Source organism: Eucalyptus grandis, chromosome 6, assembly GCF_016545825.1.
Source record: "Eucalyptus grandis isolate ANBG69807.140 chromosome 6, ASM1654582v1, whole genome shotgun sequence".
Lineage (NCBI taxonomy): Eukaryota > Viridiplantae > Streptophyta > Magnoliopsida > Myrtales > Myrtaceae > Eucalyptus > Eucalyptus grandis.
Window position 1 is genome coordinate 18578237 of NC_052617.1, and position 18684 is coordinate 18596920.

At 38.1% G+C, this 18684-nt stretch overlaps 2 protein-coding genes across 2 annotated transcripts in view; both read right to left on the minus strand.

Annotated features, from left to right (window-relative positions):
* The window catches only part of LOC104448727 (NAC domain-containing protein 37), a 73461-nt gene that overhangs the window by 24439 nt on the left and 30338 nt on the right, over positions 1–18684 (minus strand). The gene's annotated exons all lie outside the window — the stretch shown is intronic.
* Positions 5251–9021, minus strand: LOC108956882. The gene is made up of 6 exons (XM_039315775.1): positions 8956–9021; positions 8016–8230; positions 7694–7920; positions 7408–7578; positions 6514–6841; positions 5251–5971 (listed from the first exon to the last, which is right to left on the minus strand). Exons 2-6 carry the CDS (start codon positions 8173–8175, stop codon positions 5652–5654), a joined length of 1206 nt encoding a protein of 401 aa, XP_039171709.1. The 5' UTR covers positions 8176–8230; positions 8956–9021; the 3' UTR covers positions 5251–5651.

Consider the following 18684-nt stretch of genomic DNA (forward strand, 5'->3'; position numbering starts at 1 on the left):
AATGATGTGTATACTAAACTATATAAAAATAAACATGAAGTAATGCACTAGTGTAAAGACTAGTTAAATGAAGCCTAGACACAATGTGTCATGGGCGAAATTCTTCAAATTAAATAACATGTGTATTCTAAACTATCATGCATAACCTAAATCACTATCCAACATGTATAATGAATATTATTCTGTATGAGATAAGACTACACAATAAACCCCAGATGCAGCTTATATGAAATATTAATGGAATTTAATCCCTAAAGACTATAACATGGTCATCATTTTTCTATATCACATGACATGCGTGATATGACTTAAACTAACATGCATCTAACTAATATAAACTCCAATATTAAAGAATCGCAAGGACATGTTACTCTTTAAATGACGTGTACTGTACAACATGAATATTGACATTCTCATAATGCAGTCTATATGGAATGCTAATTTAATTTTTTGCATTTTTCTTTATTAATGTGTTTAAGGAAACCGATAATATACCCTAGGAAAACTACATGTGACCGAAATGCATTTATCAATTTTTAAACATGCAAAACATAGATTACAGCATCATAAACAATGCCCTATTAAACCTACACGCAAGAACTATCATCCAGTGTTTCCTATTATGCAAAAGCTCATCAAGAATATCAACATTTATGCGTGACATGCCAAGAACATGCGACTTGATTCAAGAATTATTGAGAATTCTTAAGATGTATCAATATAAATTAAAGCCCATCAAGATTATTCAAGAATATCCATAATTATTATTCAAGATGATTCAAGATTATTAAAGAAACATGCAAGGCAATCAAGAATCATCAAGGATAATGCAATAACATTAATATTTAACATTATTAACATTTACTATGAAAATTGGAATAGTGCCCTTGACATTGTTTCGCCAATGTTAGATCTCGCAATGAAATATCTTTCACTAAATGTTATATTTTGATTTTTATTAAAGGAGACTCGGGTTCTATGTTAGCTTTGGACAGAGATGGTCAAATGCAAATGAGACTATATCTATTATATAATTCTGAATCTAAAGAAGTCGCTTAATACGCTTAACAAACTTAATATGAGCTTAATACCAACAATAATTAATGCCAAAATCTAATCAACAGTACCATCTAAACTTACTTTAACATAATAATGAAAGCTCATTAAAATTAAGGTGGTTTATATAATATCGAAGGCGATTTGACAATGCTGGATAATTACAAAAGCGTTCAGAAAGCACTGCTTTCTAATGAGTTCGAGGACATAATGTCGGAATTAAATAAACGATGCTAGACAATGAAGATAACACCTAGTAGACATTGCTTCTAGATGGATATGAGGACATAAAATCTAATCGAAGACGCTGGGTAGTGGTAATAACACTTAGCAAACATTGCTTTTAGATGAGTATGAGGACATAACGTCGAAATCTAATTGACGACGTTGGACAGTGAAGATAGCACCTAGTAAACACTACTTCTAGATGAGTATGAGGACACAACATCAAAATTTAATCAATGAGGCTAGACAGTGGGTTAATACTGGAATCTAATTAATAGCATAGACACTCACCAAAATTGAATCTACGATGGGAATCTTAAGCTACAGCTAAGCTAAACTAAACAAAAATAAAAGGTAAGATAAACTAGTTTTGTATGTTGTTCAAGGGGCTCTTTGTTGGATTGCCTGCAGTATTTATAGGCCAATTTGGTAACCGTCAGTGGTCGGTTACTTCCTCCTCAAGAGTCACTCCATGTTCTCTATTGAACCATCTTATCCACATCTAGTTTTTGACTTGTGCAACAATATTCTCATGGCTTATCCAATAAGGATTAACTGCTCCTTTTGAGTTTGGCACACTTTTAATTGTTCCCGCCTAAATTCACTGTAAATGTTATGTCTCCAACAGCGTCTCTTGACTTTGACACGTGGCAACCAGCTGCTTCATCCTAAAATTATGTATCTTTGCTTGTATGTCCATCAAAATTTAGCCTAAGGATTCTCGAAATCATTGGCTATCCTTTATTTTTATAACCACTGTGGGTTGAGCCAATGTAAATTACAGCCCACATGCAGCAACGAGTGTGATTTTAGAGTATTACAGCCCCTCACGACTAGCACGCATTTGCAAGGGTATTTTGGGTGTTAACAAACATTATACTTGCATAGAATAAAAAGCTCTTGATATTAAATGCGATGTATGAACAATTATGATTGAGAGGTTGGCTCAAAGATCCAATTCTCCAATATAATATGCAATGTATAATGCAAAGGGCACCTAAGGGATTATGACGACTATATATTAAACATGGAATGGCTTAAAATTGAAACATTATGCATTATTCAATCACATGGCACCAATTCTATCCTTACCAACCCTACCTTGATTAGAACTCCAAATACACCAAGTGAGATCATGGCAAGGAGGGGCGGCCACCAAAGATGTTGGGAAAATCCCATATGATGATTTGAAGAAGACAAAATAATCAATGACTACTAATGCATGTATTGGTTGAGTAAGACTAGGTGAGAGATGCACAAGTCAAAATGCAAATGGTGTCCTAATAAGATTGTCTAAAGATTAGGAGCTCTTTATCAAGGGTGAAGAAGGCATTGAGTGGGTGTAGAGGTGTCTACAAGCTGTGAGTAAGACTAGTTGAATAGAAGCAAATAGCTTAAATATACTCACGGATTGTTGACATAGTTAGCCGACTATATTAATTGAACATACTTATAATTTATTTATTATTTGGATAAGAAGACCCGAATATTTCTTTGACTAATATTATGTGTCAAAAGGGATTTAACAGCTATCTTCAGGGACTGAAATTATGGAAAGAAGATTAGAGATAAATCAATTGGTTTATTACCAAATTCAAAGCATTTAATTTTTACTAAGGCCAAATCAATTTAAGGAGATCTCCCAATTACCAAAAGATTTAATTGTATGAGCGACAAAATCTCCGATGATTGTGTCCATCAATTCTAATGGCCAATTGATCCTCTCGAAGATCCTCTAATGGCTAGTTTAAAGATTGAAAACTACATAAGAAAATCAATACATGCTGCTGGACATAAGGGAAAAGAGCGAGAAAGTTACAAACATTGATATAGTCACGTTCTATTTGATTACTACAATCGTGCTTATATCCAAGTTATGTTATACTCTTTAGAGAGTTGTTGTTCTTGATTGTAATACGCGATTTGAGCATTGTACAAATGTGTTAGCAGTGCTTGATCAATGAAGTGTAATCTACAACTTCTAGTAGAAGCAGCAGGCATTATGTTGTAACTACTCAAGAGATTATTATTGGATTCTAAGCTTATTAGTAGTTGTTAATCTAGAAGAGTGTATATAAGCTTAATCTAAGTTGAACCACTATAAATCTACATGCATCTGTCTTTATCCCTCTACTTTTTAATTTAACTATTTGTAGAAACACCGCACTAAATATTAGTAGCTCATTTTGACATATATCAAACTAAAGGTCATCTATTCAAATGTCACAAATTGCATGTAAATCACTTTGAGTCGAGGTCACATGTACATAGGCCTAATATCCAACAAAACCCTACCTTTAACTTCAGCCTTAATTCTGCCATAATTTTTTTTTTGTCTCATAAAAAATTCAAACTTTAGGGTCAAGTCCTAAATTTACTATAAACATTTTTTTCTCTCATAAAAAATTCTGAACATTAGATCCGGTCCCAATACTACCATATATATATATATATATTTTGTTCCATAGTAAACCACCAACTTTTACTAGACTCTCAAATCCACTCACATTAACCATTCATCCAAAATCGCCCTTATTGGTATGCCGTTGCTGTAGTTTTTCCCTACATTTCAGATCCCAAAAGGCGTCTTTTAGAGATGAATTTCCACATCACCCAAATGGTATCTTCTTGGATCTAAAATTTGGATAAAATTAGACCAGTTAGGGTTGGTTTTCTTTAATTACTCTTACTTTTAAGAAAGTTTTCCTTCCATCTTGTTTGGGAATGTTTGATTTTGTGCTCAATCTTCAATCTCTTGTGCTCGGGAGTCTTCCATCTCGTGTGATTGGAGAGCTTGCGATTGGGACACTCCGCTCAAGATTCTCGAACAGCTCGTGCTCAAGAGTTTCCTATCTCTCGGTTGTCAACAAGAAACTTTTAATGAAGGCAGATTTAGTAAAAATTGGTAAAATTGAGATTGGACGTAAAGTTGGGAATTTTTTATGATATTAGTCCATTCTATCTACATATCAAAAGTAGTGAAGTGTTTGCACCCGTACCTTGAATTATAGATAAAAAAATGAAACAACGACCCTGATCGAGCATTTTGCAACGGATGTGAGAATCATGGATAAGATCTTTACGGTACTGAGTCGGGGCTCATCATCATTGCCCCGCCCCTTGTCTAATGTAAGAATCTCATCCTCGCACAACGTAAGATCGCTACAGTCCCAGGATTTCTATGAAATGGATCCACATGAATCGCTTGCGTGCTAAGGTCACTCCCTGTCCAAAGAGATAGGAAGTTCAAAAAGATGACATGTCGAATTTGTCATTTTCCCTTGACTAAAGTGCAGCGCATTTGGTCAACGTTCTTTCGGCATCGCAGTGCTCTCGAAGGTTACCAATCTTTTCAGCTCTTGCGCACGCAACGCGCCATCCGCTTACGCAATGCGTGTGCACCGCACCATGGGCCTAAATTTAACCCGCAATTCCACCGGGTACGTGTACGGTTTTATTTATCCGGACAACTGAGGCCAATGCCTGGATCACATGACCCAAGCCGAATCTGCTGCATTCAGGCAATTCCTGTCGGTCATCACCCGGGATCCCTCGATGAGCCGATGATGGGGTCGCGTGGAGCTGGCAATCAACAACAACAGCCAGGCGACCTCATTGATCGGCAGCCGTGATCAAGCAATTATAATTATCACCTATGGGTCTTACAACCCCTATTAGGTGTCGTAGAGGGCACCATTGCGGTGCAATTTCGCCAAGTTCATTGTAAAGACTATTCTGCAACCGATATTGCTGCGAAAAACCCGCACAGAATTTTCTTTAGGCGACACGATGACGATGCCTGCCATAAGGCGGTGCTACTCAAGGTCCAGAGGCAGAGAAAAAGGAAAGTCGGGCCATCATAAGCCCAGAACTTATCACCAAATCTTCGTCGATGAAGCTGAACCATACACGTTTTGCCTAATGATACGGCATCGAACTGATGTTTCATGTACTCAAAGCTCTCAAGTCGCAAAAAAACAGGGGAAACGCTACTTTTATACTATTAACATATACCAACCAAACACGTCCAGATAGCATTCCTTTGTCTATATGTTTTTTCATATCACCTGCAGGTACTTGAAATCAAGCTAGGCTTAGAAAAAACAGATCTGTCTCCGGCATTGAATAAATAAACCCATTTCCCCCTATGCCATAATCCACTAAATAGTCTTGGGTGGTAGATGCCACCTCAATGTACCCACCATTATTCCGTCCAATAGCATATGGTATGTACAAAGAATCCACCCCACGAGAAGTAGAATGTATCCAAACAACATCTGCGCAGGTGGTAGGATTGCCGACCTACTTCATCAAAACTTTGCCTTTTGACTGCATGCCCCATCTGTGACTATGAGTACTGAAGAGATGAACTAGAATGGCATGAAGCACAGGTACTTCTTCTGGAGCTTCTTCAATGCTCCATCAGTCTTCGTTCTTCCGCCAGGACCAGGAGAAGGTGCTCGGCCGCTGTTCGACCCGTCGCTACTCTGAGAACTGGATGTTGGAAGGTACTTCCTCTTGAGCTTTTTCAGCCTCCCATCTGTCTTGTTTCTTCCATCAGCGGATGGTGTCTGGCTACTGTCCGACAGTTGGCGGCTCTGAGAAGCTAAAGTCAATGGTGGACTGCCATCCCTATTGACTGGTTTGCCATCTCTGGCATTCTGTGAAGATCTCTCTTTAATAGGCAATCCTGTAAGTTAGCACCAGCTATTCAGGACCCTTCACTAAATGATGATCTGAATGAAATCTTGTACTGATTTGGCAAGCTTTAGGATGAACAAAACAATGGCTTAAGAGGAGGAAAAGAAGTAGATCTTTTGATCAAATTAATTTACTTGCAATTAGCAGTTTAAATGCATTGAAATTACAAAATCATACATATAGGGATTCTGACGACATAGGACCTTAAACTACACAATCACTGGACTTTCTTGATCAGACAGGCAAATTTCACCGCAAAGACTAGAACTTAGGCAATACTGATGTCAGTTAAGCTGGTCAATGATATTAATTACCGATTAGGCTACATTCTTAGCTATAACTAATCAATTACATATGTTTACATGAACTAAAAAGCATGTTTTCCTTTCTCATACGATGCAGACATAAAATGTGCAGGCCTTGAAGGTGATTGTCACCAGAAAAACGGGCAACATGAATAATCAGGTGAGATAGAACCAGCAGTAGCTCCTCTCTATTGAAAACCAGATGCAAGGAGGCCAAAGAAGATACCTGAAATTGCTGCTTGAACAACAACGTCATCTGGCTTTGAAGAATCAGTGACATTAAGGTTGCAACCAGCATCCCTATGCTCTACATGCTCTCCACTTTCAACTTCTGAGTCCAGCATTGCGACAAGGTAATCAAAGATTTCATCTGACAACGTGGTCATGCAGCTTGAATTATCTGACTGGGAAGATGGAGATTGTGGAATGCCAAGGTCCAGCAATTCTAAGTAGTCACCAGGATTGATATGACCCAACTCAGGCAGACTTTCAATGGGATGGCTAAGAAAGAAACTGGATGCACGCCGCATTATATTGCAGGAAGTGGTCTTAACCTACAACAGATAAAAGTGTTGATGAGCCAGGAGATAGCAACATTCGGGAGGCAACAGCAGTGATTAGCGTCCATGTAACCAGGCACGAGGATGCAGATTATTACAAGAAGCAAGAAATCCTTATTTTAGAGTCCAGACATCCAATCACGAGAAAGTTATGGAAAAGATCATTTACAAGCATATTTCAATGGTGAAGACCATTCTTTTTACTATAATATGAGCCATCTGATCCAAGGCACATAATGGTAGTTATTGATAATCTCAACCAAAACTTTCACGAGATCAATTGGCAATTGAAACGTGACTATCATTATCTCAGAACTTCTCTGTTCTTCTCAGATTGATGCGGCAAGTTTACATTTTCTGATCAGTTGAACTAATTTTCAGTTAGTGAACATAATGCGCTTATTTGGATGCTTCAGCATCTTGAAAATTCACAACCGTAAGTCATTCTGAGTAGTAAATTTATATATTTTCCAGTGTTAACTAGGCATTGCTAATCAATCTAATTTTATTCAAGAATTTAGGAAGAACCGAGCAACCACAAACAAGTCCATAAGGCACACCTGCATCTGGTTTGTTACACATTGCTCGGTAGGTATGTTGAAATTATCTGGAGACAGAGAGTAAAGGTAGTTTTCTCTATGGAACTCAGTACCCGCAGCATTTTGCAGCATTTCACTGTTAGATAGTGGCAAGCTGCCACTGCGGAAGACTTTGCAGAGCGATTTAGCATCCTGCACAAAATCCAACCCAAACTGTTTGTTGACTGGCAGTATGACTGGGGAGAGGGGAGGGGGTTGGGGAATGCATCAGTGAATTAGTGTAGACAACGTGGAATTCGGGTAATACCCTTGCCGAAAGAGCTGCTCCTGACACCTTCGAAGTCATATAGTACTCCAGCATCAACCAATTAGTTTTTTCAACTTTCGGGCCTCGTCCTTCGTAGAATTCATGAGTTTCTTCCCAACCATTGATGAAAGCATCACCAAATATCTCACGGGGTTCTCCTCTAGGCATCCAGAATCCACCTTCTGCCCCCCTGTTCTCCATTGAGTTCGTGAAGTACCACGTATTTTCTGCTAAGATCAATTATGGCAAGTAATGTTAGTCAACATGTGCAATATTTTGGCAGCACACTGGCAGATAAAGAGGAGTTTGAGGAGCAGATCACCTGGCAAAGTTTCAGGTAGACAGTTGAAAGGGTTCACATCTGTTATCACATTTGCCGGAAAAAAGTCTGCACGAGCCATGCAAAACATGAACTTGAAGAGCTCCTCATTTGAACTGACATATTTTATATCGAACAGAGGGGCGACAGCTGGAGGACACATCTCGAGCAATATCGGAGAAAGGCGAAACTTTTCAGCGAGCAAACTTCGTCCTGAACTGAGCACAAATGGAAAGTCAATGATGGTAACAAAATACGGTCATCAGAACCATGGACGAGAGAGGCCAGAGACTAATCTATTAGCCTGCAGAAATGTTATTCTACTTCGAGTCCTCAGAATAATTGCGAAGAACTAAGGAGAAAAAACAATGCAGCGGACACCCAAAAAGGGGTAGATATACAACCCTTTTCTTAGATAATTCTCTCAGACCAGACCCAACACAACCCAAGTCTTCATTTCTAGCACCCTCTTGAACAAGAATTTCAGAGCATCAGATGTAGTTGTCTCAGCTGGCACCCTAGAGAGATCGGACTAAAAATCATTTATAAGGCAATTGGATGCCATCGACAAATTATCAATATATTCTTTAGCTTGGAAGATACGTCAATCAATGCGCAAACTAATGTGAATATCGACGACGAGCTGCAATATCTACAGATTCAGGCAGAGTGATACAGAGACGTGATGCAGAGCTATTGAACAAAAACAGCAGGTATCAGCTCCATTCGAGCCCGGACGAAAGAAGGACGAACTAACTAGTTGAATTAGATCAACTGCCATGGCCATTAAGCACGGGAGCTTCTTTTGATGCTGAACTCGGAAACTATCCGTCCTATAATGATAGACTAGAGACAACAGCAGAAAGGCGAACCCATTGAACTGAAGTCGAAATGAAAGCTACGAAATAGCGCTAAGGGAATTGAATCAGGCCGAATTCCTAACCTGGAGGAGATGATGACGACAAAGAAGAAGAAGAACGAACCAGCCACGACTCAAAATTCCTTAGCCTTTACTCAACAGAGGAGAACGAGCGGCTTGAACGGGTATTTATAGGCCGCTACTCGAGTGAAGACAGTAAACTCAACCATGGTCTTCTCTTTTCCTTTTTTCTAATCCAGAACTCAACCATGGTTAATAATGCTATAGGCGGAAACAAATTGAGCTGACGTGTCATCGTAGATGAGTAACCACGCCGACTGGCACCCGGAACGAGGTCGTTTATTTGATTTCTCGCCGAAAGAAGAAATGACCGGCCCTAGACAAAAAGCCGCTATAAACGGACGAGTTAATTATGGATACTTTCATCCATTAAGAGAAATATCGTACATTTTTTTTGAGTCTTCCAAATATGCCTAGATAGTTTTATTTGGAAATATTTTTATTGCGTGGTGGCAAATGGCGTTTGTTCATATACGGGTCATGCAACTCTTTAGATAGAATCATTCAATCATCTTATCATGTGATATAAATTTCAGGAATGTGAATTTTAGTTGGTTGCTGAATTTTAATGAAATTTGCAATTTAAGTTATAAACTTTTTAAATAGATCGAGTGAGCATTTTAATTGGAATTTGATAAGTTTTTGGACAAACCAAGAGATAAATGAAAAGTTCAATAGATCGAGTGAGCATATTTTAAATACTTGATAATACATCTCACTAGACCTATTTGTTTGAATGAAAAAAAAAAACAAAAAGTATTTTCTTCTTTCTCACCAAAATGTAGAAACTTCAAAAAAGAGAAAAAAAGAAGAAGTCATATGTGAACCTTAGCATCAATATTTAGATACTGTGAAAATTCAAAAGTTTACAATTTAAGAAAAGTCGAGGTGTGCAAATTGTGAAATTTAAATTAAGTAAAAGTTAAAACTCAATCCATACAGGTTAAATAGTCTTGGATGAAATGTCTATTTGTCTGTGTCTCGCCAAAATTTAAAATTTTATCCAAAATTCAGAAAATGAATAAAAAATTTCGCATTTAAATTAAAATGTCGGCATTTATAAATTGGGAAAGTTTGGAGCATTTTTAATAAAAGGTAAAAGTGTATTAACCACATGATTGGTCAAGTCTCGGCAAGCGTCCCTGACAAGTCGTTCGCTCGTGCACCTCCTCGTCGAGCAATCGCAGTCGCAGCGGTGACTAATCAGTGGGGCCAACGGTCGATCGGCAACTTGCTGGAGTGGGATGGCGATGGTCAAAGACATCATCGTAGTCCGTCCAGTAAGAGCTCGACATGTGGAAAAGTTTAAAAGGTTGACCCTGTCATGGTGACCCCCAACTGCTTGGTCGGTTGTTTCTCCGAAATTTCAGTGGCTATACAGCCGGGGAAAAAGTCGAACTTTTTTTTTTCCTTTGCCAATTTAGGAGGGCGAAAATGGTTGGAGATGACTAGTGTGAATTCTATTAGAAAAAGGACGAAATTCGCTGGCTTTGGTGATAAGGTAGCGTTCATGATATCATGTCGATGTTCTATCTTAGTCAAAAGGCACATTAAGAATATATATATATATATATATATATATATTAAATTGGATTAATGTAACACAATTGAGAGAAGTGATAGTGAGATACATTTAGTTAAATTAGTTTGACCAACACATTTTGACTATTTGTCCCCTAGTGAATTGATAACACGCATTGTCCCATGGCTCATTCAAGAAAGTTTAATTGATGAGAATTTCTTAATTTAGTAACATTGTTATTTTTACTTGTAGAATAAACTTATCAACTTTTACCACGTTAAGTTACTGTTCTTGTGTTTACCTACCACCACTACCTCCAAAATTTGTGAAATCGGACATTTAGTCTTTGAATTGGTGCTTTTTTTTTTTTTCCAAATCAAGTAATTTGGACTTTTGGTTCGTTTAATCAGGTCCTTGAACTTGTAAAGAGTTTTGGCATTGAAATATCTAGTGCAGTGTTTGTGTCAAGAAATATATCACTATACGGCTCATTTTGTCATTGGTCAATTTGCTTTATTAAAGTAGGTTTTACATGTAGGCAATGCCTTCTTTGCTTACTCCTATGTGGTTTTCTTCTCTTGTCTTGATCTCATCTCCCAGGATGTGTGCTGACAACAAAAGTCATAGTTCCTCAGGCAATCGGAATCCTTTTTCCTGCGACTTTGGCGTTCGGCATAGCACGTGGTGCATGATTATTGGAGACGAGATTGAACCGGCTTTGCCAATTTACTTTCTTAATCCCACAAGTAGGGCCATTGATCGAAAACGAAATTTCCACCCAAAATCAATTTTGTCATGTCGATTGTACTTAGCATGATGGGTTGACTGCCGGTGCTCTTGCCCCGTGAAAAAGCAACAATGGAAAAGAGAAAGTCAATTCTCATCTAGAAATTACTATATAAGAGTAGACAATTAGTTAAAAAAGAGGCCACCGATGACCCTTGCAGATAGAATATTGATAGCCGTCGACAAATTATTATAAAAGCGTAGTACGTGCACTAAACAAAATATAAATTGTTGAAGATAGTGACTTTCGTATAGGTCTCACGTGAATCCCACTAATTTAGACAATTCAAATTCAATACGATATACATTCTAAAATACTTGCTCATGCTCGTCATACCAAATATATAACATGGAATGGGGCATGAATTAGTGATAGCTTCTCGCGGTAGCCTAGAGGAGATTAAGCCTATTATCTTTCACAAGTTCACAAATTTAGTGATGCAGGAGCATCAAATTCCATTGAAAACCATTTGATGTTTATGCAAACAAAGGAAACTGTGGCCACAACATGATCCAATGGGTCCGGTAAGGAGAAAGTGTCTAATATAGAATTTTCAGAAATTGAAGAATAAGGGCTATTTCAACTGAATCGAAGGTGAGAGGGCTATTTCCTAATTAAGTATGTTCCTAATATGAGTATGTTACTTAGTTCAAGTTGGTTTCCTAGTTTGATGTCTCCTGTTTTAGTATTTCTTAGTTTGATGTTTCTTAATATAATGTTTCCTAGTTTAACATTTCCTGATATAATATCTCCTAATTTGATGTTTCTTAATTTAGAATTTCCCAATTCGATGTTTCCTAACTTAATGTTTCCTAGTTTAACGTTTCCTAGTTTAGTGTTTTTTAATTTAGTGTCCTAGTCCCTCTATAGATCAAAGGTGTTCTCAGTTTTAACCATTCAGAATTTTTAGTTGATGATAAATAAAAATTTCTCTCAAGTGAGTAATTCCTCTGATTTTTAATTCAATTCGTTGCCAATGAACCTATAAATTCTTTTATCTTTACTGGTGGTATATGCCTTAATACCTTAGTGGTGAACGACTCTATCCTAATCTTATTTTATCTCAAACTCATTAAACACTTTAAACACGTTTAACAATCTCACCCAAACTCATCACCCATTATGCAAAGTACAAGAAATTTGTGTAGCCCAATCTGTTAGAATCCTCCCGAGGTGAACTATCAAGTACAAATGGTTCCTTTGATGAGGTGATTCGTACACTTAGCTCGAGCCCTCCATCGATTCATATTATTTTGGAGCCACCACTAATATGTTATAAATTGATTAGAAACCCAAGTAAGACACAAGATTTTGTCTTACTTTTACAAAACATAGATTTTGAATACGAGGACTAGATTATGTTAGATTAACTCTAATACCCTTTTGGTACATTTCTTTTCTTTATGGAATTTTTTGCTTGCTATCTTTTTTTATCAATTTCTTTAACCTAAGCCACTGATATGTGAAAGTGATCGATCACGCATGTTGTGCAGATAATAAAAATTACACTCAATAACTAAAGTAGTACATAAATTGCAAGAAAAATTGAAAGAATCTGAAATGTACAAAGCAACCTTAAGCAAAGCCTCATCATCAAGCTTCGGACGAGGTCTTATGCGCTGCGTATGTTTCAGGTTAAACGCAAAATCTTTAGGTTAAAGGAGTATTGGTTAAAGTATAACTTTGGAATCAATTTTAGTTTAAATACTATTTGGAAAAAACTACACTTGAAAAGAACTTTAGGTATATATTTTTAAATAATTTTTTTTTTTAAAAATTTACTTGTGACCAACTATTGGTAGCTGGCGAGGGCCACCTCGGGTCGCGCAACCCCTAGTAACCCCTCGAGGTGGCTATGGTCTGAGGTCATGTGACTTCAGGTGAGGGTTATTGGTGTCAAATTTTGCTCGTCGGCGGCTTGAGCCATTTGCCCACAATGTCATATGAGCCTCCAGCAATGGAATTTATGAAATTATGAAATTTTAGTGAGGGTAAAATTGAAAAAAAATATTAGCATTCCAAAAATGCTAAAACTCAACTTCCCCGGTCTTGTCTGAGAGCACTTTGGAAATATAATGCAAAAGCTTTCTAAAAAAAATTGCCAAATGCCTCGACATTTGCATTAGGACTTATAGAGGTAATGTTGTTCCCAAATGCAGCATAAGAATCAAAAGATAAAGATGCAATAATTTAATATATGCATGGCCTAGATGGCACACCTAGGACATGAACGACTAGACAGGAATTATCTAATTAACGCATTCTTATTGCCATATTGCAAACGTATCTACTATGTAACTTAATTTAATCGAGTGTCGAATACCTAGAGTGCCAAAATTTGGCACGAAAGGACACTTAAATGCCAAAAATTAGGAAAGTAACACTTAAGTGCCAAAATCAGAGTAAAATGGATCACTTAATGCCAATCCAATCAAAATCCGACCAAAATGCCGACGTGGTGATTTTCCGGTGAAATAAGTGCAAAACAGCGTTGCTTTACATGTTGACATGGCTAGAAAAAAAAAAAAAAAAAACGAAGTCGTTTTGCCTTTGACATGGAAAATAATTAATATAAAAATTAATTAAATTAAATTTAAAATTAAATTTATTTAAAAAACAAAAAAGGTGGGGAGGAAGAGAGGCGGCTAAGGGCCCGCGACGAAGGGGAGAGGGTCGGCCGAGGTCGCCGACCCCTAGCCAAGTGGTGGCGAGGGCTCGCGAGCCCTCGTTGGATCTGGGCGAGGGCTCGTGAGCCCTCGCTGGATCTAGGTGACGGCTTTTGGGCCCTTGCCGCCTCCCCGCCGTCACCGGAAAGGGTCGGCAACGATGGGGGAGCGTCAGTTGTGGTCGTCGGGCTCTGGCTAGGGGCCGGCAACGTCGGCCAAGCGACGGCGAGGGCCCGCAAGCCCTTGCCCAAATCTAGGGCGAGGGTCGCAGCCCTTGCTCGGTCGGGCCAAGGGCCACCGCTCACTAGGGGGTCACCTCAACGGGCGGTGACCCTTGGCCCGGCCCGGGCGAGGGCCGCCAACCTCGCCGGATCTCGGCGAGGGCTCGCGAGCCCTCATCGCCGTCGCCCAAGGACCGGCGACCCCAACCGACCCTCCCTTTCCATTGTTAGCCCTTTTTGGCGACAAGTGGTAAGGGCGGCGGCGAGGTCTCAGCCCTCAACCACCTCCCTTCCCCCTCCTTTTTAATTTTTTTTTAATATTTGTATTTGTATTTGTATTTTTAAATGTTTTAAATAAATTAATTTTAATTTTATTTTATTAATTTTTATATTAATTTTTTACCACGTCAACACTAAAATGACGTTGTTTTTGCATTGTCTAGCCACGTCAGCGTGCAAAACGACGCCGTTTTACACTAATTTCATCGGAAAATAGCCACGTCAGCATTTTGGCCAAATTGTCGCTTAAGTGATCTATTTTATTCCGATTTTGGCACTTAAGTGTCACTTTCCTAACTTTTAGAACTTTAAAGTGTCCCTCCATGCCAAGTTTTGGCACTTGTGGTGTATTTCTCCCTAATTTAATCTGCTTGGATTTTCTACATTTAATTAACATGATAAATTAGAAATTACCTCCCTAAACAACTACATGGCCGAAACCTACATGTGCATTAAATGATGAACATAACTTAAATTGTTTAATGATATGCATGACTTAATATTACCAAATGATATGCGTAAATGTGGGCTAAGGAATGATAGGAATCAACGAATAAAACAAATTAATGCCACAGTCACCTAAATGAGACATCAAACTATTTTTCTATTTTCTTGATTAAGACCATGAGTATGCATGCAGCAACTAAACAAATATTCATGATAAGATTAATTCAATTAAAAGATAAATGAATAGCCTAATATGAACTCCTAAATGCTGAATGATGTGTATACTAAACTATATAAAAATAACATGAAGTAATGCACTCGTGCAAAGACTAGTTAAATGAAGCCTAGACGCAATGTGTCGTGGGCGAAATCCTTCAAATAAAATAACATGTGTATTCTAAACTATCATGCATAACCTAAATCACTATCCAACATGCATACCCTAGATGCAGCTTATATGAATATTAATAAAAATTAATTCCTGAAGACTATAACATGGTCATGATTTTTCTATATCACGTGACATGCGTGATATGACTTAGACTAACATGCATCTAACTAATATTAACTCCAATATTAAAGAATTGCAAGGACATGTTACTCTCTTTAAATGACGTGTACCGTACAACATGAATATCGACATTCTCATAATGCAAATCTATATGGAATGCTAATTTAATTTTTTTGTATTTTTCTTTATCAGTGAGTTTAAGAAAACCGATATTATACCCTAGGAAAACTACATGTAACCGAAATACATTTATCAATTTGTAAACATGCAAAACATTTTAAGATGTATCAATATAAATTAAAGCCCATCAGGATTACTCAAGAATATCCATAATTATTATTCAAGATGATTCAAGATTATTAAAGAAACATGCAAGGCAATCAAGAATCATCAAGGATCATGCATGTTTATTTCATAGTGCCCTTGACATTGTTTCGCCAGTTTTAGATCCCGCACAGAAATAACTTTCATCAAGCATTATATTTTGATTTTTATTAAAGGAGACTCAGGTTCTATGTTAACTTTGAACAGAGAAGGTCAAATGCGAATGAGACTATATCTATCATATAATTTCGAATCTAAAGAAGTTGTTTAATATACTTAACACACTTAACATGAGCTTAATATCAACGACAATTAATGTCGAAATCTAATCAACAGTACCATCTACACTCACTTTAACATAATAATGAAAGCCCATTAAAATTAAAGTGGTTTATACAATATCAAAGACGATTCGACAATGTTGGATATTTACAAAAGTGTTCGAAAAGCACCGCTTTCTAATAAGTTCGAGAACACAACGTTAGAACTGAGATAGCTAGTATAAACACCTAGAGGGGGGTGAATAGGTGCACAAACAATTTATCGAAATACGGAAGCGATTCTTAGCATATGATAGAAAGGAAATTCTCTCTTGATTAACAAAATGAAATACGATCGAGGTAGAGAGAGTGAGGAAGAGAAAATTGAACACAGGATTTATAATGGTTCGGCTTATTCCAAGCCTACGTCCATTCTTCCGCACTGACAGCCCACCGGCTGGATTTCACTATGATCAAAAGAGAAGTTACAGCACAGCTTTGCCTTGATTCCACAGTGTAGATGTTCTACCACACCTCCTCAAGGTTTCTCATAAATATAGACTCTCTTTTGTATACAAGTATTCGCTCAAAGGATTTGTCTAAACAAAAAAGAGCTTCAGACTTTGGAATTCTTCTATCGCGCACACCTTGAACAACTAAGACAGTTTTCCTTATATACTCCTTTATGCCATCATACCCGTTGGCACTTACCAAAGGAATTCCTCCAATCTACCCGTTGGACGGAATCAATTAGGAAGATTGTCCAAGCTATTAAAGGAATGTGTTGATAGCCCATCAATCCTGTTCGCCCATACAATCAGGATCTCGGTTTCCATAAGCAGAACCTTCCAATAATATTTGGCAATCACCGGATCTTCAATTATCGAGTCAATCTTCGATCAATCAAAGGACTCTGTTATGTCTTCTCCAGCCACGAGATCTTCTCCAGTTGATAAGGTTAAATCCTTAACGAAACATCCAGTTCGGATAACTTTCTTCAACGGATTAGAGACTGTCAATGAGGATAGACTTTGAGTCTTGAGTCTCGGCTGTCCGGAGGTCTTCGACTTTAAATAGCGAGTCCGCAAGCCTTCGAGACTAGATCGATAGAAACGTTTTGTCAACTTCAAAACACTTCAAGAAGATTTCTCCAACAATCTCCCACTTTTTATGGTGACAAAACTTTCCCGCAGATTTGGATATCTTTGACCCGCAAAACATTTCTCAAACACATATGCATATCTTATAGAGGTAAATGGCTAACAGAATAACACTAGAATCTGCAACCACAGAAAATAGGTTAATCCAGTATATGATGAAGCCATCCATAAGATATCAATATTAGTTAATAGAAGCAGTCAAGTCCAAGTCTAGTTCAGTTTTCATCCAGACACAAAACAAAGTCAAACAAAGTTCAAACCACAAAACAATCCAACAAACAATTAAAAGTTTAATGAATGAAAAGTTTTTGATCAAATCTTGCATCTCTCCCCTTTTTGTCATCATTAAAAAGGATGAGATGAAGTCAAGATTGCTTGGGAACGCGGACAAGCTGGAAATCTTCCATAGACTGAACGATGCCTTCCAGCCTTTTAAAGTCTTCCTTTAGATGTGCAATCTCCTCACTCTTGGCATTGGCCTGATTCTGAACAGAGAGGGCTTGCAATTTATCATTCAATGAACATGAAGAAGCTTGACCTTCATTCTTCAAGCTTTGAACTTCGCATCCCAAGGCATAAATTTGACCTCGCATCTCCAAGAGAATATCCATGATTCGCGAAAATCTGCTCCATTATCGGCCCGAGTACTTGCTTCGGCTCAATCTCGATGGAGTAAATGCAAACGATGGTAGATCAGCATATTCTTGCAGGTTTGGCGATGAAACTTCATGACCTTCTTCTGGAAACTGAGATGCATAAACATCCTCTAGGTCTGCTGGTGAGCGACTGACTCCTTCACTTGCATCAGGACATGAAGACTTCACACCTTTCTCCCGATCTCCCCATGTTTCCATGCCTACGGGTGGAGAAGAGTGTTCTTCAGTTCTCCTTCTTCTCTTCTTTCTTCTTCAGGTCTTTCCTCCTCTCGTTTCTTTTTCAGCTTCTATTTCTTCTTCTTCCTTCTCCTCTCGCTTCTTTCGTCATTTGTTCCGATTCTTTCGTGCAACAGACGACTTAAATTCTTCAAAGCCAATGCAGAGATGGTGATGTCTTCCTCATCATCTTCATCCTCAACGAGGAGAGCTCTTCTTCTCTTGGATGGAGCAACCATGGGCTCCTTCCCTTTTCTTTTAGCTGCAAAAGAGATTTGATGAGATTTTGCAGGAGTCTTCTCCTTGAATTTCTCCAACTCCTTGCTCAGTTCCTTTAGACGCATTTTGGTCACCATTTTCAGACCTACCACCATATGATCGCATGGTCGAACACAAAAGATTTGTGGAGGCTGAATATTCAGATGTCTGAATAACTTCGTAACAAGGCTTGGGTAAGGGAGTTGACCTCTGTCCTTCATCATTGCTCTATACATGTGAAACATCACAGTGTGAGGGAGAGAAAACCTTTTTCCAAAGAGAATGGCATACATCAGCTTGGCCTCTGAACTTGAAACATCAGTCTTGGAAGTTGATTTCGGTCGGAGGCAATTAATCACAATCTTGTGAAGCAAGATGTTGAATGCACCCATCCTTAAGTAGGTGATCTTTTCATCTCGTTCTCC